We start from the raw sequence: 22568 nt of genomic DNA, 5'->3' as shown, positions 1-22568 counted from the left end.
GCGTGTGTAGTTCTTTCCAGAGGGTTTACCCGCTCAACAATGGCCCAACCAAAGTTTATTGGTAAGACCTGCGTCTGTTGAACAGCTTCAGGCATAAGCATTGGCCAATGAGCCCCTTTATTTGTTGGGTTTCATGTCTGTTGACTGTTTGGCTAGTTAGCCAAACGAGCCATGTGTTAGCCCCACGGATAAAATGAGCGCAGCAGCAGTGCGTGTCACGCTGATTGTTTTTAGCATTTAGCACTGTCGACAGTGAGTGACGTCGAAGGCAAGTGTCAGCTGGTTCTATGTGTTGGCACACCGGGGGAAATGTGTTAAAGCTAACAGCGTAAATGATAAACGCCAAGGGAACAAATCATCCCATAACACAGCAAAATTTGTGGATTTCCACAAATGGGGGTGAGAAATGAATCCCCCGAGTGGGTCTGAGTAATATTAAACTACTCCCCTCTCCCAGATATCGGTGTCAACCTGACGGACCCCATGTTCAGAGGGGTCTATAGAGGGAAACAGAAACACGACGGTGAGCCACAAGCAGGTTGATTAAACAAAGTGACCTGAGAGCAGCTGGAAGTCTTCTTCTGTTTTAGTTATGCTCTCCCCCCCCCCCCCCCTTTTTAATTTAAACAGATGACTTTGATCAGATCATCGACAGAGCTGTCAAAGTTGGTGTGGAGAAGGTGAGCCACAGTGAAGAGATGTGAAAAATTAACCTTTTTTTTCTTTTTCTTTTTTAAATTTACCTTGAAGAACAATGTAAGATGTTGGTCAGTGGCACCTGTAGGTAACCTCTTGGTTCTGTGCAGTTTATGATCACAGGAGGAAGTCTGGAGGACAGCAAGGAGGCGCTGAAACTGGCTGAGACGAGAGGTAACGGCTTCATAATAATCCGTGTTGTTTTCCTCTCTGTTTCTGCCCGACTAACGACATCTTCTCTTCCCTCCCACGATGAAGACGACTTCTTCTGCACCGTCGGCTGCCACCCGACCCGCTGCAGTGAGTTTGAGCAGAGTGGAGAGTCGCAGTACTTCTCAGGGCTGAGGGAGCTGGCGGCGGCGCACCGAGGGAAAGTGGTGGCCGTGGGCGAGTGTGGACTCGGTGTGTGTTTTTACTCCACGACACATCGCATCTGAAAAATGAAAGAAAAAAAAAACTTCAACAACAATAAACATGCTTCCACACGAAATTATGTGGGTTTTTTTCCCTCTCGTTGCAGATTTCGACAGGTTGGAGTTTTGCCCCAAAGAAACTCAACTCAAGTAAGTTTTGGGGCGAGAAGTGCATCTGCTGCAAGTTTGGTTTGCTCCTCAACTCTCACTTCCTGCTAGATGACAAGTTTCAAATGTTTCATATATGAGACTTTGTCTTCTGATTGAGATGTTTGATTTTTAGATTCAATATTTTGGTCCACCCAAACCTCATATCTCTCTGTGTTTGCTCCTCCTGCGGTCTCCTCTCCGGCAGGTACTTTGAGAAGCAGCTGGACCTGGCGGAGGAGACCCGGCTCCCCATGTTCCTCCACTGCAGGAATTCACACCTGGACTTTCTCGGTGGGTCTGTGCATCTTCACAATCCAGTTTGAGAGACGTGTTTTCACAATAACTTCATTTATCTGTGTGTGTGTGTGTCAGAGATCATGAGGAGGAACAGGGACCGATGTGTCGGAGGAGTGGTGAGCAGGTTCCAACAGTTATTTCAGATGTATTTCAGTGTTTTCGCCCAACATTCTGCAGCCATACAACACAACGTAATGCATTTAATGCATCGTGGAAAATTAAAAGCTGAAGGCACCTTTACATTTGCCCGGCCAGGTTCACTCGTTTGACGGGAGTGCAGAAGATGCAGCTTCCATCCTGGACCTCGACCTTTACATCGGGATCAACGGCTGGTGAGAAGATCTGCGCTTCCCCGAGAGATCAGATATTCACTGTAAACCACCGCCGCTCTGCTGGAATCTCACCTGTTTTTTGTTTTTTTTGTTTTTGTTTTTGTTTTAGCTCTCTAAAGACGGAGGCCAACATTGAAGCCATGAAGTCGATCCCCTCGGAGAGACTGATGATAGAAACCGGTAAGCAGCAGCAGCAGCAGCAGCAGCAACAGTAGCCTCTTTATCTGCCCACCATTAACATCTCAGAGCTTGTGATTATAACCTAATGACCTTCCTGTTTGTGTGCAGACGCTCCGTGGTGCGGCGTGAAAAACACTCACGCCGGCTCTAAACACATCAAGACAGCGTTTCCCACCAAGAAGAAGTGGGAGGCGGGGCACTGCTTGAAGGACAGGAACGAGCCCTGTCACATCACGTCAGCACTCGTTTCCTTTGCTTGCTGCCGTCCAAGCAGGCGTTCAGTCATGTTTCCAAAAATATTTCGCCTCTAAATATGACCGACTGAAACCCAGATTTTCCTCTTTTCAGACAAGTCTTGGAGGTGATGGCGGCGGCGAGGGAGGAGGAACCACTGGAGCTGGCCAACACCATCTATAACAACACCGTCAGAGTGTTCTTCAGCTCCAGATGATCCACACCCAGACTGGCCCAGCACTGCTTTACGTGGTGTAGATATAAATTTGTAAAGTGCCAAATGTAAGAAACTCTGAGTCTGTCTTCATTTAAAATGTAGGGGATTGTTTTCTTGTTCTTGTTATGTTCTTCTATATGAAGGGATTAATTAACTACTTAACATTTTTTCATGAGATTTAGTGTTTTCTACCTGTGAGCACGACAACACAAAGACACAAAACAAATACAGACATTAACTTTTTTTTATTTATTTTTTTACAGACATTAACTTGTTTACAAAAGCAATGAGCAGTATGGTAAGAAAAATGTGAACGCTGTGAAAACTCTAGACAGTGTGTGATCCCAGATTTTTCTTTTATAACAATATTTTCAATTGGATTTAGCATGAAAAAATAATAACATAAAAATAAAAATGCAAACGTGTTTTACAGGTAGGTAAACAACGACTATAAACTGAGATAGCTCTTTTACCTCGTTTACATCAATATAAGATGAGCCTTACTGAATGAGAAACCCTCCGCGTAATATTGCGTCACGTGCCACACCCTCCGACGTTGCGAGGTCACTTCACGTCACGTCACGTTGGGGATCAGCAGGCAGGCAGGCAGCGTCGCAACTTCTTGCGCTCCCATCAAAGTCGCGATACCTGGTGGAGGAGTTTCCTCAAGGACCGTCCGTCTGGCCGAGCCTCGTGTCCAGGGAGAACCACTGCTGACAGCTGCCTGCGTGGCCGTCAGTAGACCCCGCGCACGAAAGCAAACAGGAGCAGAAGAAGAAGAGGAGGAAGCGGCGGCAACAGGAGGCGGAGCTGCGCGGACATGGCGGATCGCAGCAGGTTCCCGGTCACCAGATAATCGACCGGGCAGCGGCTGGAACCCGCTGACGGCTCCTGAGCTCTGGGAGGGAGGAAGGAAGGGAGGGCGAGCCGCGCCTCCACTGGACCCCGGAACCTGTCCCGTTCCGGCCAGCCCCGAAGCCCCCATGGCGTCCACCCAGGTGCGGCTCGGCCAGCAGGCCCTGGCGGTGCTGGATGTGGCTCTCCGGGTTCCCTGCATCTTCATAATCGACGCCATCTTTAACTCGTACTACGAGCCCGGTTCGGGATGGGCCGGCGCCACCGGGAAGGTGCTGGTCCGAGTGACGGGTAAGAGCTACCGGGAATAGAGGCGACATGTCAACAAGCTAGCTGGCTGCTAGCTGTCTGACCGCTGCTACAGCTGCTGCTAGTCGTGACGTTAGCCGGTAGCGGTGTTGTGCAGGATCACCGCCACCTGTCAGAGCGGCTTAAGCAGCTTTAACTTCCTGCTTCAGGATCGAAACAGGCCGGATTTGTCACCAGTGGTGCTGCAGGCCCTTCATTTTTATTTATTTATTTTTGACTCTGAAAAGAGGTGGAAATTGTTTTTGGTGACGTCGCCAGCTAGCTGCTAGTAGCGTCTTGTTATGTGATCCACAAGGTGTTGTGGTGAATGATGCAGCCCCGCTGGTGGTGGGGATCCAGTGGAAGTTTGATTCAGGGGGTCGTTGAGGGTTGTCCGGCCGTCTGCCTGTCAAAATATACCTTTGAACCCAGACTTTTAGTCTGCACCTCTGGTCTGTACACCGCCCTGTCCCGGCCCGGCACATGGGGGTGGATAAACGTTGTTTTGATCAGTATCAGTGAGACAGTTTACAAATCCGGAGGTTTTTGTATATTCAAATATATATATATATATATATATATATATATATATATATATATATATATATATATATATATATATATATATATATATATATATATATTCAGTTTCATTTTCGACCTCTGCCAGAGTGCCAGAGAGCCTCAACTATTCACACAACAGTCTCTTTTCCTTCTAGCTCGCTGGTGACTCAACAACATTTACTGACAAACAGCGGCAAGATTACATAAGGCTCCGTTTACACTGTTTATTGACCTTTGGATGGTTCAGCCGGCTCGACATTCCACCTGTTGCAACAAGGCCAAAAGTTAAAAGAGGCAAAGAGGCTAAACGACGTCCCGCTAACGGATGTGAACTCAAAATGACTTTCTGTGTGGACGACCATTCTGCCCGCGTCCATTGGGCTGTATAAAATATGCTATGGCGGATACTGAGTAATGATCATGAGTCAGTGAACGCCACATGTTCTTTTAGTCAGATTTATTTTATTTTTTTTTTTATAAGACAACTGACTTCCTGTTTTTGGAGTCATTGCTTAAAATTCACATCTGAAAACTTATAATTGTGATTTTACTTTTCATCCTCCTGCAAGAACCAATGAACAGAGAGAGGTTTTTCTTTGTTTTTTTCCAGCCTTCGTGTTGTGTTTACAGTGCAGCTGCAGGATATTGATTTCGCTCCTGTTTAGGGATACCGGTATTGGATATTGACACCTATACTGGGGTTGAGTACTCTACTCACAGTCGTAAAAAATAACATGCAAATATGTTTATGCATGTATACGACAATTTTGTTAAAATTCTGTTTGTACTGCAGTGAAACTTGTGACAGTCAGAAATAAAAAAAAACATGCTAAAGAAGTGTTGATCAAATAACCGAACATCTGTGGAAATTAAAAAATAAATAAATAAATAAATCGAAGGAATTCTATTAAGTACTGAAATGCAAATACTGTTACTCTACTTCCTCTCTTAAAAAAAAAAAAAAAAAAAGTGTTCCTGTTGATGCTGATGCTGCTCCTGGACCAGTTCTGACCCCCCTCCCCAAATTGTGCTGCAGGTGTCCTGGTCTCCACCGTGGTGCTGCTGCTCTCCCAGAAGGCCCTCTTCAAGTTCTACACGCTCTTCTTCGCCATGCTGCTGGCCGCGGCCGCCGTCCTCTTCAACTACTACGCCACCTCCCACGCCGACTTCTACGGCGCCTACCACAAGGCGGCACTGGGCCTCCGCCTGATGCCCCGCGGCGGCGCCACCCTGTGGCTGGCCATGGCGGCCGTGCAGCTCTCATTCGCCGTGGCCTACGTCTTCCTGCTGCGGCTGCGCTCGCTGTTCGCCGCCCTGGTGGTGCTGGACGTGATGATCCCGCTGTGGGGCCTGATGATGGAGCTGCCGGCCGACGTGCGCCACCTGGTGGCCGTGCTGTCAGGCCTGGCGCTGGCCCTCAACACGGCCGCGTGCCTGGCAGCCCGCCTCAAGTGGTTCTACTACTCGTGCCGCTACGTCTACCTGCTGGTGCGCCACATGTACCGCATCTACGGCCTGCAGCTGCTGCTGGAGGACACCTGGAAGAGGATCCGCTTCCCCGACGTGCTGCGGGTCTTCTGGCTGACCCGCGTCACCGCCCAGGCGCTCATCCTGGTCTACGTGGTGCGAGCGGTGAGGAGGGAGAGCGTCGACGCCGCCGTGGCCGGGGGCGGCGGTGCCGACGGGAGCCCGGAGTCTCAGGTGAGGAGGAGAATCCTGAAGGTGTGGAGACGACGGGATGAGTCGTGTCAGACTTCTTCAGCTTTAGATGATCCAGAGCCAGGCTCGCACTAGTTTAGAGGAGATATATGTGTTTGTGTGTGTGTATATATAAATCTATATTACATCATTTATATATACATCGGCGACCTTGAGTGCCTTGAAAGGCTCCTTATAAATTAAATGTATTATTATGATATATATATAAATATATATATATAGGTGTATATATATAATGAAAATAGATTTTTATTTATATTGTGTATTTAGATCTTAATTTAAAGAAAGTGTCAGTCCACCTACATTAAATATGTGAAAAATTATCTTTTGCTCAGATGTTCTAAACTGCTTGATTTTACTTTCATGAGATTTTGTGGGGTTTTTTTTACCCGTGAGCACGACAAAACAAATACCGATGCTGAGTTGTTTACAAAAGTAACAAAACAACGTAAAAAATAGTAATCCCAGATTTGAATAATTTCTTAAAAATATTATAAATGGGATTAGTTAGCATATAAGACAAAGAAATAACATTAATAATAACAACTGTAACTGCAATCTTATTGTACGGGCAGAAAAACTGAAATTGACCTTGTTTGCGCCGATGGAATCAATAGAAACGTCTCGTCAGCTTGGATATTATGATTTTATCTAAAAAGCTCTTTTTCATTAAAAAAAAAAAAAAAAAAACGCAGCCGTGACCTCAAGAAGCTCACGGCTGCAAGTTTGTTCTGAGCTTCAGCAAAGCTCCAGACCTCCATCATGTCTCCATGGTCCTGCTGGTGTGTCTGGACCACTGGCTGGCTGTGTCTGGCCAGAGTGATGAAGGCTGATCTGCTGTTGGGTCTGCAGGGCCATCTGCTGAGCTGGGACGTCTTCTGGGAGCTGAGCAGCAACCTCATTATCTCGGGCTGTGACTCCACCCTCACCGTGCTGGGCATGAGCGCCGTCATCTCCTCCGTGGCCCACTACCTGGGCCTCAGCATCCTGGCCTTCATCGGTAACCACCTGCTCTGTTGTGGTTCCTCCTCCTCCTCCTCTTCCCTCCGTTCTTCCTCCTCGTCCTCCACCCCCCGCTGCTGCTCCTCCTCCTCCTGGTGGAAGGTCTCCTGAAGGTCGGTGTGTTTTCTTCTCTCAGGGTCGACAGAGGAGGAGGACAAGCGTCTGGGCTTCGTGGCTCCCGTCCTGTTCTTCATCCTGGCCCTGCAGACCGGCCTCAGCACCCTGGACCCCGAGGAGCGCCTGGTAATCATGGAGCTCATATCTCCAATATCATGATGATGATGATGATGATGATGATGAGTGTGATGGTGCTGATGAAGATGATGATGATGATGATGATGAAGTTGAGGATAATGGTGATGATGATGGTGAAGGCGATGATGATAACAATGACGGTGATGATGAGGTTGAGGATGCTGGTGAAGGTGGTTGTGGTGATGATGATGGTGAAACTGATGATGAGAATGATGAGGGTGATGATGACGATGAGGTTAAGGGTAAGGGTAATGATGTTGGTGGTGGTGATGATGATGATGATGAGGATGGTGATGAAGATCTTCATACAGGTTCTGACCCACCTCTCTCTCTCTCTCTCTCTCCCTCCCTCCCTCTCTCTCTCTCTATGTCTCACTCTCTCTCTCTCTCGCTCTCTCTCTCTCTCTCTCTCTCTCTTTCTATGTCTCTCTCTCCTCCGCCCCCCCACCCCCCCAGGTCCGCCTCAGCCGCAACATGTGCCTTCTGCTGACGGCCATCCTGCACTTCATCCACGGGATGACCGACCCCGTCCTCATGTCGCTCAGCGCCTCCCACGTGTCGTCGGTGCGGCGCCACCTGCCAGTGCTGCTGGTGTCGGCGACGCTCTTCGTGCTGCCGGTGGTGCTCAGCTACGCCCTCTGGCACCACTACGCCCTCAACACCTGGCTGTTCGCCGTCACCGCCTTCTGCGTGGAGCTCTGCCTCAAGGTGAGACCACGACCTCCGGCAGCTCCTGAAGGTCAACGGATCTGAAGAACTAGACCTTCAGGATTCGGGCTGGTGATCGGGAGCTGCAACCGGCCGGTTATTTTTTTTAATGCTTTATTTTCTTCAGTGAATCGATGAATTAATCTGCGAATTGGATAACAAAAAAAACATTAATTTCTGGCGGTACAAATTCTCAGTGCAGAACGTCTTCAGAAAAGTGCACAAATGGGTTGATAAATAATCTCCATGAATTCAGTGTGGAAAAAAATACAACATGGGCTGGCAAAAAAGGCAACATACACACGAATGCTTTTTAAATTAATGGAAGGAAAAAATGAATCAGGTTCAGGTCTGTTTTTGTTTGAAATGGCCCTGGGCTTCAGAACAATCAGTGATAAACAGCAAATAGAAATCAGATCACTTCACTCAATTTGTCACACTACTTTCTAATGTTGCACACTACATTCACAAAGACGCACACACACACACACACACACACTCACACCCTCATCCGTTTTTGTAGTAAGTGTGAGTAAAGTTAATTTATTTGTTTATACACAATATTTAAATGCAACATTTCACTGAAATAAAAGCAAGTACAGAATGTATACATGACAATATAGTTCAAAGATGACTGGCTGGGCCAAGGAGGGCAACAAATGAACCAATGATAAAAATGTGTCTTCAAGTCTTGCAAACTGATCCCACCTTCGCGAGTCGCGACCCAGTAGTGTTTCTTGATCTTTCTTTGTCACGGATTGGCTGTTGCGGCCCTGAGTGTTGGTGATTTAACCTTTGACCCCCACCAGGTGGTGGTGTCGCTGACGGTCTACGGCCTCTTCATGGCCGACGGCCTCTCCAGCGCGCTGTGGGAGAAGCTGGACGACTACGTCTACTACGTGCGCTCGGCCGGCAACGTGGTGGAGTTCCTCTTCGGCGTGGTCATGTTCGGCAACGGCGCCTACACCATGGCCTTCGAGTCGGGCAGCAAGATCCGCGCCTGCATGATGTGCCTGCACGCCTACTTCAACATCTACCTGCAGGCCAAGAGCGGCTGGCGCACCTTCAGCAACCGCCGCACGGCCGTGCGCAAGATCAACTCGCTGCCGGAGGTGCGCGGGCGCCGCCTGGCCGCCGTGCAGGACGTGTGCGCCATCTGCTACCAGGAGTTCTCCAGCGCCGCCCGCCTCACGCCCTGCCGCCACTACTTCCACGCCCTGTGCCTGCGCAAGTGGCTCTACATCCAGGACACCTGCCCCATGTGCCACCAGCGGGTGTACGTGGAGGAGGAGGAGGAGGAGGGCGGCGGCGGGGGCCGTGCCGCCTTCTCCAACAACAACGGGGGCTTCGCCGCCAACCGGGACGGAGGCCCCGCCCCCCAGGCCGAGGCCCCGCCCCCGCCAGAGGAGGGGGGCCGCGCCCAGGAAGCGGCGGCGGCGGCGGACGAGGACGAGCAGCCCGCGGGGCCGGCGGCGGCTGAGGACTACGGCGCGGCGGCCGGCGTTCATCCGCCAGGGGGCGCTGCCGAGCAGGAGCTGCTGGAGGACAACGACAGCATCGAGTTCGACAGCATCGAGTACGACGACGACACGGACGAGGAGTGGGGCGCCCAGGGCGGCAGCACGCCCCTGGAGGAGGACTACATCAACGACCACGACGACGAGCACGACGCCGACTCCACCCGGGCCTGACCCCACCCGGGTCTGACCCCACTGACTGCACCCCTACCCACGCAACACACAGAGAAAATATCTATCTTTATTATTATATTTAAGTAAAAAAAAAAAAAGAAAAGAAAAGAGAGAAAATTATAAATGTGACTTATTTTGTTGAAAAAGAAAACAAACTGTCAGGGATGTTGTTCTGGCTTCCTGTAGCTCCCTTTGTCCTTTGTCTTTGAATCCAGGGGGGCTTTAACTCTTAAAAGGGCTCAAGGAAAGAGTAACTGCTGCTCACACCGTGTGTGTGTGTGTGTGTGTGTGTGTGTGTGTGTGTGTGTGTGTGTGTGTGTGTGTGTGTGTGTGTGTGTGTGTGTGTGTGTGTGTGTGTGTGTGTGTTGAGGCTGCGGTACCAAAAACTCTTCTTTTTTTTTTTTTAATCCCTGTTTTCACTAAAAAAAAAACCTGTGTTTCACTGCTGCTCCGTCGACTGTTCAAACATCACCACGACTCTCTAGAGCCCCCTCTAGTGGGCCACGGGCGCCATTGTTCTTGGCCAGTTCACAAAGCATTAGCGTAGTTTAGATTATTTTAGCAACGCCTTGACTTTGTCAGTGGGCGGCGGGAAATTAAAGTTAAACTGGACGTTTGTCTGGGGCCTCCTGGTGGCCGCTGGAGGAGTCACACGTTAAAGAGGGGTTTCCACACAGCTGGTGCATCCAATATTTACTCCATGGTTGGAAGATGGAGGAGGAAACCAAAGTTTCTGGCCAAACTAGCAGATCGTTGTTGGGGTCACGAGTCTGTTGGTGGTGTCACAGTTGCAGCGTGTGTGTGTGTGTGTGTGTGTGTGTGTGTGTGTGTGTGTGTGTGTGTGTGTGTGTGTGTGTGTGCGTGTGTGCGCCTGCCGACAACAACAATGTGTTGAGCTGATGTCTTAAAAAGATGCAGAAACACCTTTAATGTTCTTGGAAGACAAAACTGTGAAGCAACATCCGACCACCTGAGCTTCAGCCAGCCAGTCAGTCAGTGAATCAGTCAGTCAGTGAATCAGTCAAACAGATTCATCAGCACCAAAAGCAGCGCTTGTCTGGTTTCCTGCGGAGCCGAAAACCATCAAGTCACGCCTCTCTCAGAGTGATGTAAATACACACACACACACACACACACACACACACACACACACACACACACACACACACACACACACACACACACACACACACAGGGCCTTCAGCAAAGCAACCTCGAGTGTTCCCGACAGGATTGCAGCTCTTGTTTGTTGCCACTTGCTTCACAGTTTTGTCCTGTGAAGGAACAGAGGTGTGACACTCGTCCTGAATGAAGACAGAAGAGAGAGAAAGAGGAGAAAGTTTTTTTTTTGTGTGTGTGTGTTTCTTTTATTTCCTGATCAGTCTGACTTCACAACCGCAATCTCTGAAATACCTCCACCGCCTCATTACTACTACTACTACTACTACTACTACTACTACTTGGTCTCTTGTGCGACCTGGCTTACATTTTGTGTACGTTCTTGTACATATAAACACAACAAACGCGTGCACACAGACGTCCTCCTGCTGTAGGATCACCATTCTCACTTTCATGTCTCCGCAGATCATTTCAGTATTTGGGTTTTTTTTCCCACTTGACGGCTCAAATGTTACGTTCAGCAGAGCGAAAGACGTTTGTGAGTCCAGAAAGGTGCCACGCTTCCTTCCCATCTCCACTTTTGTACGTTAGTTTCAGTCTTCAATGGTTTTATTATTATTATTCACGAAATGCACCTTTTTGATTTTAGTTTCTAATTGCTGGTACAGACAAGTTGGCTCAGACTGCTCCTAGTCTCAGGGTCAGAGTATTTCTGAATTAAAAGACTTCTTCTGCATGTAAAAATGTTCTTTTGGAGGCTACACTTACATGTGTTGGACGATGGGGGGGTGGCGGGTGGTCTTTTCCCAGCGGCGGTGAAACTGTTTGAGTGGGAACTCTTTCTGGCCGTCCTCCTGAACTTTGACCCGCCGCTTTTACTGCACAGCAGCAGGAAAACCTTCACCTTTTACTGACGGGACTGCTGAAGAATTTTTATTTAAAAAATTTTTTATTTTTTTTTTTAAAAAAAAGCTCCTCCTCGAGCACACTCATTAGTCTGAAGTATTCTAAGGTTTAGACTTGCACAGCCTGAACATCTTGAAAGGGGGTTTGACTTTGACCCTGCACTTGTTGCTCTCAGGTGCTCAGAGAGACGTCAGGCAGTAAGGACAGAGAGGAAAGGCTCCGACTGTGTGGAAAAGCAGTGCTTTTATTGTTTCAGCTATGAAGGACTTTGATTCCTAGTTTGATTGTTCTGGGAGCTTTTTAAAAGAAAAGAAACATAAGTTGTTCATTTTGCCTTTTGTTTATTTCAAAGAAAAAGAGAAATTATGTAAATAATAAAAGTTAATCTTTTACATTGTCCCAGGAGTGAATATATCTGTTTTGACCACTTCGTTCACGCCAATATAGAACAGATTATACCTGCTATGTGCAGTACAACAAATTTACCGGCAGATGGTAAGGTGGTTCTGCCATCTGACGGTGGTATTGACGGCGAATTTAAGGCACTAAGGCTGGTTCTTTAAACTCCTTTTCTGTGAAGGATTTAGCGGAAGTGCGAGATCTTATTTTGAAAGGTGTCGCGGAAGCATGCCGCGGGTTCCTTCCGACTTGACGGAATCATCCAGGCGGTGCTCGCTCTCCTTCCTCGGCAGCAGCATAGCAGGAGAAGTTGAGGCGGTGAAGTCCTGACCGGCGGCTGGCCAGGGAATCATGCGAGCGCTCTTCGGCAGGGCAGCGGAGGCGACCAGAGGACGTGTCGGCGTGGCCGGAAGTTAGAAGAAAGAAGGCTTCGGACTGAAGTCACCGTTTCACGTTTAAAGGGGCCGAACACGGCGAACTTGTGGCCGGTCCTCCCTGACGGACGACGTGTTTTTTTTTTTTGTTTTTTTAAAGCAACTACAACAATAACAACAACAACAACTCCCGGCACTTTATTTTTATTACTCGTCTCTTTTTTTTTGGCTTTGCGCCGACTTGTGGTGCTGTTTATTCGCGCTGCTACCATGTTGCTGAGAGCGCCCACCCTGCTCCTCCTGCTCCGGCAGGCGCCGGTAGCCCTACACAAGTTACCGGCGGCGGGACCGTGGCTGATGCTCGAGGCCGCGGCGGGAGCGCGCTGCATGGGCACGCGCGGGCGGAACGAGCCCAAGGAGCCGCTCAACTCGCCGAAGGGCGCCAAGGAGTTCATCTACCGCCTCCAGCCGGCCGAGAGGAGGTGTCTGCTCCACGAGCTGCAGACCTTCGAGTCCATCGCCGTCGCACAGGGTAGGAGACTTGAGGGCGGGGCCTCCCCTCCCCCCAGCCAGCCGCGCACATACACACACACACGCACACACACCATACCAGTGGAATCATTACACTCCGCCCGGTGTAATGATTCACAGGTGTGTGTGTGTGTGTGTGTGTGTGTGTGTGTGCAGGGTGAAGGATAGTCACGCGCCGGCGTCTTCCCGCCTTTTATCGACAGGCGAAACAGAGAAACTTCCGTGGGAAATGATTCCAACGGGGAGACTCAAGCAGTTGGGCGGGGGCAAGAGGGCGTGCTCTGCTGCTGCTGGACACGCCCACCACACTGTGAGCCTCGTTTACATGTGCGCCACTATTCCGTTTTACCCAGATTATTCAAACGCTCGCGTGACCAGTGTAATCACATAACCTATGGATATTTGATTTTGAGAATATTTTAAGACACCTTGATTTTAAATTCTCAGTGTCCTATTTAAGTCGTCAAATGTTTATGGCCCAGATTTTACTAGGTTATTATTATTATTATTATTATTATTATTATTATTATTATTATTATTATCTGTACATGTGAACTGCAGACTCATCTGCTTGTGCTTGACGACGCTGAAGTTGGCACCACATTCGCCGCGGTGCTTCTTAGGTTTCAATTCCACCTTTAAAAAAATTCCGCAATTTGACCGCTAGATGGCTGTGCTTATCCCAACACTTTTCAACATAAAATTCAGCAAATCATTATGTCTATGTTGAGGTGGATTTTTTTTTCCAAAATTATACAGTAGAAACGGACATGTGAGGTATCATTGTAAAGCATGGGAGCTCTACTATCACAATCAGTTGAGATATTTTATGGGAAATCATTTTTGGCCCTTTGGTGGGACTCCAAAGTTGACAACTTTACCATTGACATCACAGTATTTTTCAGTATTTCAGGTGGATTTTTTCCAAAATTATACCATAGAAATGGACATGTGAGGTATCGTTGTAAAGCATGGGAGCTCTACTATCACAACCAGTTGACATATTTCACGGGAAATAATGTTTGGCCTTTTGGTGGGACTCCAAAGTTGACAACTTTACCATTGGCAAATTCGGCGTGGGTGCTTCTTGGGGGCTCCTGATGAAAAAGCAAGTGTCCCAGAGTCTCTAGGACATAGTTGAACTTTGACCCCCATAGACTTGTATGGCTTTAGGGTTAGCGTTAAGGCTGAAATTAGGGTTAGGGTTACACTTAAGGCTGAAATTAGGGTTAGGGTTTTTGGGTTCCTCACGCGCTAGAAGCCCCAAATCTGGCGTGTGCACTTCTTGAGGGATCCTGATGACAAAGCAAGTGGCTCCAAAAATTATTTCCCGTGAAATATGTCAACTGATTGTTATAGTGTATACAGTGTATACAATGATACCTCACATGTCCATTTCTACTGTATAATTTTGGAAAAAATCCACCTCAACATAGACACAATGATTTGCTGAATTTTATATGTTGAAAAGTGTTGGGATAAGCACAGCCATCTAGCGGTCAAATTGTGGAATTTTTGTTTAAGGTGACATTGAAACCCAAGAAGCACCGCGGCGAATGTGGCGCCAACTTCAGCGTCGTCAAGCAAAAGCAGATGAGTCTGCAGTCGTGAAATCTTCCCTTTTAAGAACAGTAACCCAAGTTGTCAGAGTTTTGTCCTCAGTCAAACTGTTGACTTTATAGTTGTAGAGGTACCATTTAAACATGTTGATCTGATTATTGCAATTATATCACTATGCTGTCTTTATTATTGTTGCTGCTGCTTCATCAACAACAACTGTGTTCATGCAAACATTCTGGCTGACTGGCAGTGAAGGAACCTTCACATCTAATTTTGGCTTTTGGCAAGGTCACAACATCTCAGCTGACGTGGAAATCCGACACTCGCTGGTCATGATCTGTGTGTGTGTGTGTGTGTGTGTGTGTGTGTGTGTGTGTGTGTGTGTGTGTGTGTGTGTGTGTGTGTGTGTGTGTGTGTGTGTGTGTGTGTGTGTGTGTGTGTGTGTGTGTTAAAGTAGACCAACACGCACCCACCCACCTGGAGTAAAACAGTTAATTTGCAGGCGTGTGCGCAGCCAAACCGGGCCAACGTGTTGTGAACAAATATTCCTTCCAACAGACATTCCTGAAACATTCCTTTAACATTCCAAACACTCCTCAGCGCTGAGCTTGTCTTATTTTATCACCAGGTCCTCGTTGTGCAGTGTTTGTTTTACCATCTCGGTGGTTTTTTAACCACCTGAAGGTGTTTTTCATTGGTTCAAGAGTGGGAAAAAGAAGCTCTGGAAGTGGAAGGAAGTGGAGTGACTCACTCTGCAGTGTCGCAGGAAAAACCAGCGAGTCAAGTCTTTTTCTGAGCGTCTCAGTCACAGTATAATTCCTGCTGAGAGCCCTCAGGGTTTTGTTTTTTTTTTTAAACGGAAGCCCTCGATGATAACTTAATACATTTTGACTTCAGAGGGCTTTTACTGAAGCATCAATGGAAATACAATCTGTTTGCTGCTTCCAGCTCAACAATTCTTTTCTGAGTTTGATTCAGGGAGCCACTTTTGCAGATTTTCTTTTTGCTCCAGTCGATGTTCACTGTATGCTTGTGTGTGTGCGTGTGTATCTGTGTGTGTTTAAACTGCAGACTGCATTGATTTGAAGTCGTCTATTCCCCCGGTTTCCTGCGCCGGCTGAGCCGATAATCGTCCTGCTCCTCTGCTTTCGAGGGGCCGGACGGTGGCCGCTCTGGCCGGCCGCCGCTAATCTCAGTCGACACTCTGTGGCAGATTTTAAAGGTCGCAGTTGTGCGTTTGTTGTTGCTCTTAGGTCTCTTGTTGCTCGTCAGTTGGAAGGTTAAGTCAAGCCCAAAACAACAGTTTCTCTGTCTGTAATGGTAATAACAATAATGATAAGCTTTAATCAGATGTTCCAGACTACATCCAGTCAACTGGTCAGTGATCACAGCTGCCTCATTGACTTCAAAGCTGGAGTCTCAGTTTGGAGAGTCACCAGATCAATTTTGACCTCTAGGAGGCACTACGTTGTCATTGTGACATTGCTTTGGCATCTACTGCTGTCAAAAAATGTGAACACATCAAATTCATTTCTGTTCTCCAGGAGGAAAAAACCTTAAACAGGCATTTTACCACTTTTGTTTATGGGACAAAATGATAATCAGCTTCCAGTTCTAATATTAATGTGTTGCAGCAGCAGCAGCAGCAGCCTTAGCTGTTCTGGACTGTTGATTAGCAGGCTCGGACCTTCACATGCTAATTGTGCAGGAACTGAATCCAGAGTCCTCACTAATAAGCAGCTCTATGGTCTCCCTAAACCTCCCCTTCCTTTTCGCTAATGAGCTAAACACCAGAGAAGAAGAAGAAGAAGAAGAAGAAGAAGAACAGGAGGCCTGACGCCAACGTGGTGAGATGTTAGCGAGTGCTGCCAGAGCCTCCTGACCTTCTCTGCAAAGGCTGCTGGGTAATGAGCAGCTTCTTCCGCTCCGTCAGACTGCTGCAGCTCAGTCATGTCAGCGCAGAACCAGAACCAGAACCAGAACCTGTTGGTTCTTCTGTCTCTGGTGTTAAGTTCAGACTCACTGTCTCTCAGGAAGTGAGAATCAGTCCCATATCAGAATTAAATGTTGTGTTTTCATCTGTGTGTGTGTGTGTGTGTGTGTGTGTGTGTGTGTGTGTGTGTGTGTGTGTGTGTGTGTGTGTGTGTGTGTGTGTGTTGGTCCCAGGTGTAGAATGCGTGTGTTCTATTCCACTGTGCAATGTGTCCCTAAATTCTGGCAGGAGACATCTGATGGAGCATCTGCAGATCGCTAATTAATCTCACACACACACACACACACACACACACACACACACACACAGTTGCCAATAGTGGCAGATCTGGAGTCGAGATGAAGGAAGTCAGCTTCACAAAGAAAGTGTGTGTGTGTGTGTGTTGGCTCTGATGTATCTCTGCTTGCTTTTCCTCCCGGCTCGCTGTGTTTGTTCTCTCGCCGCCGCCACTGCTTGGTGGAAGTGGGTTATTTTATTTCCCAGAGTGCAGCTGGTTATTTTCAGCTCCACGCGTGAATTGAGATTCATCTCCTGAGCTGACGCAGTGTCGACGGCCTCCACGCCAGGCTGCCGCACTCGACACCATGTTTGCGGGAAGTTGTTTTTTCTCCCCTGCCACTTCCTCTTTGCTTCCACACAGGAAGTAGTTCAGGCATCTGAAACGGCTGTGAGCTGTGCTTTCATTTAATGTTGCCGTGTTCAGACAGGGAATAGTGATTCCCTGTCTGTCGGCCAATCACAGAAGGCCGTCCTTCCAAATCAAAACAGCCTCTTCTTTAAGGAAGAAACACATCCTGCTGTTCAGAGCATAAGCAGATATAAATCTATGTGTGTTTGTACATATAAATACATGTGTGTGTTTGTAATGTGTGTATACCTGATGCATCAGGAAGGGGGAGGGGCCTTTGGGAGGTTTTCTGGACCCTGATTGGTTGACGCTTGTGTCTGTTTCCACGATTCTGTGCTTCTTTATCTCCTGGTTCTCTATGGAAAGCATGTTTTCTATGCAGACGTAGATGTAGAGAATGTAGAAGCTGTCGATCGCTGAGCTCTGATGTTGCCTCCTCTTCTTCTGCCTGCAGAGACGTTGGAGCCGTCGCCGCCCACAGCAGCTCAGATCAGATATGGTGAGAGACGGAGCATCATTATCATCAGCTCCAAACACACACACTAACCCTAACACACACACACACAGACACACACACTGCCTTTCCTCTCGTCCAGGGCCAGAGAACTCTTAAAAAGCGGAGAGAGCAGAATCAATAATAATGAATAAATAAATAAAAAAAGGCACTAAAACGCAGCAAACTCTCCCTTTATTGGAGGTGAAACTAAAAAAACCTTTCTCATGTAAGAATCACTGCATTGCATTTTGCAGCAGCAGGTCTGGAGCTGGAACAGCTGGCAGTTTGGGCAGCAGCTCCCCTCACTGACCAGGGGTTGTAGCTGCAGTCTATTGTCACACAGTTTGCACAGACAGACAGACAGACAGACAGACAGACAGACAGAAGGTCCAGCCTAGAGACTGTGTCATATTAATTTGTCTGCTGCTCACTAGCGCCACCTGCTGGTTGTCTGCCTTTGAAGACGCCACAGCTCAATTGGTGTTGGGCTGTAGCGTCTAAACATAAACTCTGCATTAGTGATAAGAATTTTAAGTTTATTAGAATTTTTTTGAAGTAGAGATTGAACTTTATTTTGTCTTTGTTTGTTTCCCTCCAGTGGTGTTGCACAACTGCATCCCCTTCATCGGCTTCGGCTTCCTGGACAACGCCATCATGATCGCCGCCGTGAGTCCACAATGTCTGCACGAGATCTCTGAGGATCAGCTGAGGCTCAGCTGACTGAGTGTGTGTGTGTGTGTGTGTGTGTGTGTGTGTGTGTGTGTGTGTGTGTGTGTGTGTGTGTGTGTGTACACCTCTGCAGGGGACCCAGATCGAGCTCTCCATAGGCGTCACGCTGGGGATCTCCACCATGGCCGGTGAGGCTCCGCCCCCTTTTCTCTCGCCTCCAGCCTCACCTGATGGGTTTTCATTGAGTAGAAGAGAACAGAATAGAATTTAAAGTCTTTATTGATCCCTCATTAGTGACATTTAAATAATTACAGCCACAATATAGTGCAAGGAGAAGAACCATTAGAATTCTAAATTCTGTTGATTTCCTTCTTGAATTCATTTTGGAGGTTTCGCCGGAAACTGTTGAAGGAGATATAGATGGATGGATGGATGGATGGATAGATAGATAGATAGATAGATAAATGGATGGATACTTTATTGATCGCCAGTAGAAATTTGTAATGTTGATGTAAAAAAAAAATTCTGGCACAGATGGTCTGTAGATCAGAGTCACGTTGTGTGTCAGTCTTTAAATCCAGTGTGTGTGTGTGTGCGTGCGCAGCTGCAGCTCTGGGGAACCTGGTGTCGGACCTGGCCGGCCTCGGGTGAGACTAAACTCCTCCCTCTTCTCTAAGTATTGATTGATGAGTGATTCCATTGTTGTAAATGAATTTATTTGTGTGTGTGTGTGTGTGTGTGTGTGTGTGTGTGTGTGTGTGTGTGTGTGTGTGTGTGTGTGTGTGTGTGTGTGTGTGTGTGTGTGTGTGGTCAGCCTTGCAGGCTATGTGGAGGCTCTGGCCTCCAGACTGGGGATGCAGGTTCCTGATCTGACGCCCAAACAGGCCGACATGTGGCAGACCAGGCTGAGCTCCCACATGGTTAGTGAATCAGTCAGTGAATCAGTGAATCAGTCAGTGACTCAGTCAGTCTGTCAACCAGTCAGTCAGGATGTCGTGCTTTTATTTTGAGAGTCAAAGGTCAAACTGTGTCCCTGCAGGGAAAAGCCATCGGGGTTTTCATCGGCTGCGTTCTGGGGATGTTCCCGCTGTTCTTCATCGGGGATGACGACCACGGCAAGGAGGCGGGGCCAGGCCAGCAAAAGGAGGCGGGGCCAGGCCAGCAGAAGGAGGCGTCGGCGTCGTCCTAATGAAGATCGGACCGACTCTGATTGGCTCATCTGACTTTTTTTTTTTTTTAACCCTACGACTTCCGTAGGCTCTCAGCCGTCTGGAGGTCAGCTGACCAACAGACCCGACGAGTCGAGTCGACGAGCAGCAGGAACCAATCAGAGCTCAAGGATGGGATTCTTCCAAAACACTAAGAACAGTTGGCCTGCTGAGACCAAATAAGGATAATAATAATAATAGTTATTATTATTATCATTATTATGATAATTAAAATAATGCTAAAGATAATAAGTTGTTTCACTTGTTCAAATTTAATTTTGCTTCCAAAAACCAAAGTGGGCTGAGGAGAACAGCTGTGAACCTGATCAACCTGCCTGTTGCCCCCTGCTGGTCAGTTAGGATCTGCAGACTCACAGCTGAAACTCCAGATTAAGAAGCCCCGGCCTCGTGCATCTTGAGGTCACGTGACATTCACACAGTGTGAGCAGCAGCAGCCAGTAGGGGGAGCGCTCTCACCAGTCGCTGAACTTTGACCCTCCTGACAGGAAACTGGAACTGCCCACTTTTATGGTCCCTCTCTTTCTGTCGCTCGTGGGTTTTTATCCTGAGGAGAGTTTATTTAATTTATAAAGTCAAATACTAGTACATCATCATCATCATCATCATCATCATCAACACTAGAAGAAGAAGGAAAAGGTTGGCGTTAATTTAATGTTTTTATTTTAATGGAAAAAAAAATCATGTTTAGTATTGAACAAATTTTAAAATGTTTCTGTTCTCGCAAAATCGACAAAATTTCATTGTGTCAATATTTGTTTTGTTTGCGGTAAAAATATCACGTTTTTGTCTGGCAGAACACGTGAGACGCGTGTGTGTGTGTGTGTGTGTGTGTGTGTGTGTGTGTGTGTGTGTGTGTGTGTGTGTGTGTGTGTGTGTGTGTTTATTATTTTTTCTTCCGCATCATTTGCAGCTGTTTGGATGTGATGACGGGTGGAAAAAAAAAGTTGCTGCCACCTAGTGCACAGGAGCTGTTTCACAGCCTGGAAGTGTAGTGTGCGTTGGTGGGTGACGTCATGGACCTGGAGTCACAGCGGGAGTCCCATCATGTCCCATCATTCTTGTTGCTTCATGCGGGAAAATATCAAGTCAATGTTAATTTTATGAGAATGATTAGAAATAAAATTGGCTAAAAGTGAACGAGTGAATGTTTCGTAAATTTCAATTCATTTGTATTTGGTATGAACACTTTTTAATTATTTTTGACCCTTAAAAAAAAAAAAAAAGATGAGCAGTAATTCCTGAGAGTTTCAGGATGATTTGGGACTTTATTTCTTGGCCCCTGGAAAACATTTATAGTGTATACTATGACTTTTTTTCCGGATTTTGGAGATTTTGCCTTTTTTATGCTAAACTTTCATAGAACACTCTTTTTATGTTGAGTAAATCCCGCTAGCGTTTCCACACCGCAGCCTATAGCTCCTCCCCCTTCTCCCCCCGCTTACCACCCCTCCTCAGCCCCCCTCCTCCTCCCAGAGACAGATTGTCACATGACGATATTCAGGGCAGAGAGCTAATATTTATATCTTTATTAACTAAGAAAATACTTCCATTTGTAGATCGCTTTTTTCATCGCCATTTTACGCAATGCCTTCTGGGTGGCCCTTACTCCCAAGGGCGGTGCCGGAGAATCTCAATATTGAGGGCGATACAGCCCTTAATCTCGTCCCTCAACTTGACGTTCTTAGAATTGGGACAGCAGTCGCACCTCGCGGGAGCGCGCATTTTTGAGATTGAGGGTGAAGGGAGGAATTGGAATTCACCCTTTGTCTTGTTGTTGAGGGACATTTTCCACTGTCTAATAAGAATCCAACCCTCAGCTGTTGAGGTGAAAGTTTACACCTCAGGTCTTCGTTGTCCTGTTAAATCTTCCTTCCAGTTGCTGGGCCGAACGTGAAGTGTTGGAAACGTTGACATTGTGCAAACACATTCATTGATGAGTGAAGAATCAAGCTAGCAAACGTGATCATTTATTGTCCTCACAGGTTCAAACATTCAGCTTCATACGCGTCACACGGTCGCATCAGCTGCACGATTGTTCTCGTTGACCTGCGCGCACACACAGAGAAACTTCAGGCATCACAACGTCAAAAACACGGATAAACATCGACGGACGTGGAAACTGGATCAGCTGATGCCAAAAAACAAAGTTTCAGTAGAAAATAAGAATTTAATTGTAAAAATCTGTATTTTCTTAACTTAGAAAAGACAACATGCATATTAAATCTACCGCTCAAGTTATGACAAAGAACATTTTGAGGTTTGGAAACAAAAAATGAACGATAATTAAAATGAGGGAAAAGGTCTGAGTGGAAACCAGGTTACTCGATGAACGTTGGTTTAAGTCTTCGTACAACTCAAATATTTTTATTTCCAAACTGGAAAATATATATTTCTCAGATCTCTGCAAGTTCATTCACTTGAAACAGGGAAATTTTTCTATTTCTAACTTGTTTTGCTAATCAGTCGCTAACACACGTCAAGTTTATTAGCTCACAGGGAATCAGACATTTAGCAGGAACAAGCTAATACATTGTTTTTACATATATATATATATATGTATATATATATATATATATATACATATATATATATATATATATATATAAATAAAAATTTATATATTTTAAGGTATTACATGTACATCATTGCACAGCAGGATATACTTGTTTGTCATCAACGCGTGGTAATTTATATGATTCAGTTACTCAGCCTCATCCGGCCGCATGTTGGGGGTTGATGCTGTAGAAAATGTTCAACAAAAAGGTCAGACAGTCAGTTTGGTTGCTACACTACATTGATGTTAGCTAATTAAAATGATGAATTACATTTCACTAAAAAAAAAAACCCCACAATGACAGGACAGGACGGTTTGAGTTGGACCGTCCTTGAAGTTTGATGAAAACCCTGAAAATATTTGATGATTCGTTGCAATGGAAATTTCTGCACAACTTCTCACAACTTTAGGAACTCTGTTCACAGCAAGAGTAAACGCTGTTACTTTGCTATTGAATTATTAGCCCCCAGATAGCTAGATAGCTAGCGTGCTCTGTTCTTGGGCTAAAA

At 46.8% G+C, this 22568-nt stretch overlaps 3 protein-coding genes across 3 annotated transcripts; all 3 read left to right on the top strand.

Moving 5' to 3' along the window:
• Positions 1 to 24: 24 nt before the first annotated feature.
• Positions 25 to 2592, top strand: tatdn1 (TatD DNase domain containing 1). Its single transcript, XM_076044102.1, has 12 exons — positions 25 to 61; positions 458 to 523; positions 631 to 680; positions 807 to 870; positions 955 to 1098; positions 1217 to 1259; positions 1465 to 1550; positions 1632 to 1672; positions 1812 to 1888; positions 1998 to 2068; positions 2177 to 2303; positions 2417 to 2592. Exons 1-12 carry the CDS (start codon positions 40 to 42, stop codon positions 2517 to 2519), a joined length of 894 nt encoding a protein of 297 aa, XP_075900217.1. The 5' UTR covers positions 25 to 39; the 3' UTR covers positions 2520 to 2592.
• Positions 2593 to 2784: 192 nt separating this feature from the next.
• rnf139 (ring finger protein 139) lies at positions 2785 to 9855 on the top strand. The gene is made up of 6 exons (XM_076044097.1): positions 2785 to 3665; positions 5263 to 5927; positions 6798 to 6945; positions 7084 to 7190; positions 7659 to 7910; positions 8720 to 9855. Exons 1-6 carry the CDS (start codon positions 3503 to 3505, stop codon positions 9599 to 9601), a joined length of 2217 nt encoding a protein of 738 aa, XP_075900212.1. The 5' UTR covers positions 2785 to 3502; the 3' UTR covers positions 9602 to 9855.
• A 70-nt stretch (positions 9856 to 9925) lies between these two features.
• On the top strand, positions 9926 to 20642 carry LOC142900075 (transmembrane protein 65-like). The gene is made up of 7 exons (XM_076044099.1): positions 9926 to 12931; positions 17566 to 17610; positions 18206 to 18273; positions 18410 to 18464; positions 18881 to 18923; positions 19091 to 19196; positions 19316 to 20642. The coding sequence occupies exons 1-7, from the start codon at positions 12670 to 12672 to the stop codon at positions 19463 to 19465; spliced, it is 729 nt and encodes a 242-aa protein (XP_075900214.1). The 5' UTR covers positions 9926 to 12669; the 3' UTR covers positions 19466 to 20642.
• Positions 20643 to 22568: the final 1926 nt, after the last annotated feature.

Source organism: Nelusetta ayraudi, unplaced genomic scaffold (assembly GCF_046127955.1).
Source record: "Nelusetta ayraudi isolate G7.1 ecotype Tasmania unplaced genomic scaffold, CSIRO-AGI_Nayr_v1 ptg000079l, whole genome shotgun sequence".
Taxonomy (NCBI): domain Eukaryota; kingdom Metazoa; phylum Chordata; class Actinopteri; order Tetraodontiformes; family Monacanthidae; genus Nelusetta; species Nelusetta ayraudi.
The sequence above is the reverse complement of the archived record's forward strand: the minus strand, read 5'-3'. Positions and strand labels throughout refer to the sequence as shown.

What these genes read in the sequence shown, in the direction of transcription:
- tatdn1 (XM_076044102.1), top strand. Translation starts at nt 40, where the DNA reads ATGGCCCAACCAAAGTTTATTG. An exon ending in AGGGAAACAGAAACACGACG is followed by an intron (nt 524 to 630) that starts GTGAGCCACAAG and finishes TAATTTAAACAG; the next exon opens with ATGACTTTGATCAGATCATC. An exon ending in AACGAGCCCTGTCACATCAC is followed by an intron (nt 2,304 to 2,416) that starts GTCAGCACTCGT and finishes TCCTCTTTTCAG; the next exon opens with ACAAGTCTTGGAGGTGATGG.
- rnf139 (XM_076044097.1), top strand. Translation starts at nt 3,503, where the DNA reads ATGGCGTCCACCCAGGTGCGGCTCGGCCAGCAGGCCCTGGCGGTGCTG. An exon ending in GGTGCTGGTCCGAGTGACGG is followed by an intron (nt 3,666 to 5,262) that starts GTAAGAGCTACC and finishes ATTGTGCTGCAG; the next exon opens with GTGTCCTGGTCTCCACCGTG. An exon ending in ACGGGAGCCCGGAGTCTCAG is followed by an intron (nt 5,928 to 6,797) that starts GTGAGGAGGAGA and finishes TTGGGTCTGCAG; the next exon opens with GGCCATCTGCTGAGCTGGGA.
- LOC142900075 (XM_076044099.1), top strand. Translation starts at nt 12,670, where the DNA reads ATGTTGCTGAGAGCGCCCACCCTGCTCCTCCTGCTCCGGCAGGCGCCG. An exon ending in TCGGACCTGGCCGGCCTCGG is followed by an intron (nt 18,924 to 19,090) that starts GTGAGACTAAAC and finishes GTGTGTGGTCAG; the next exon opens with CCTTGCAGGCTATGTGGAGG. An exon ending in CCAGGCTGAGCTCCCACATG is followed by an intron (nt 19,197 to 19,315) that starts GTTAGTGAATCA and finishes GTGTCCCTGCAG; the next exon opens with GGAAAAGCCATCGGGGTTTT.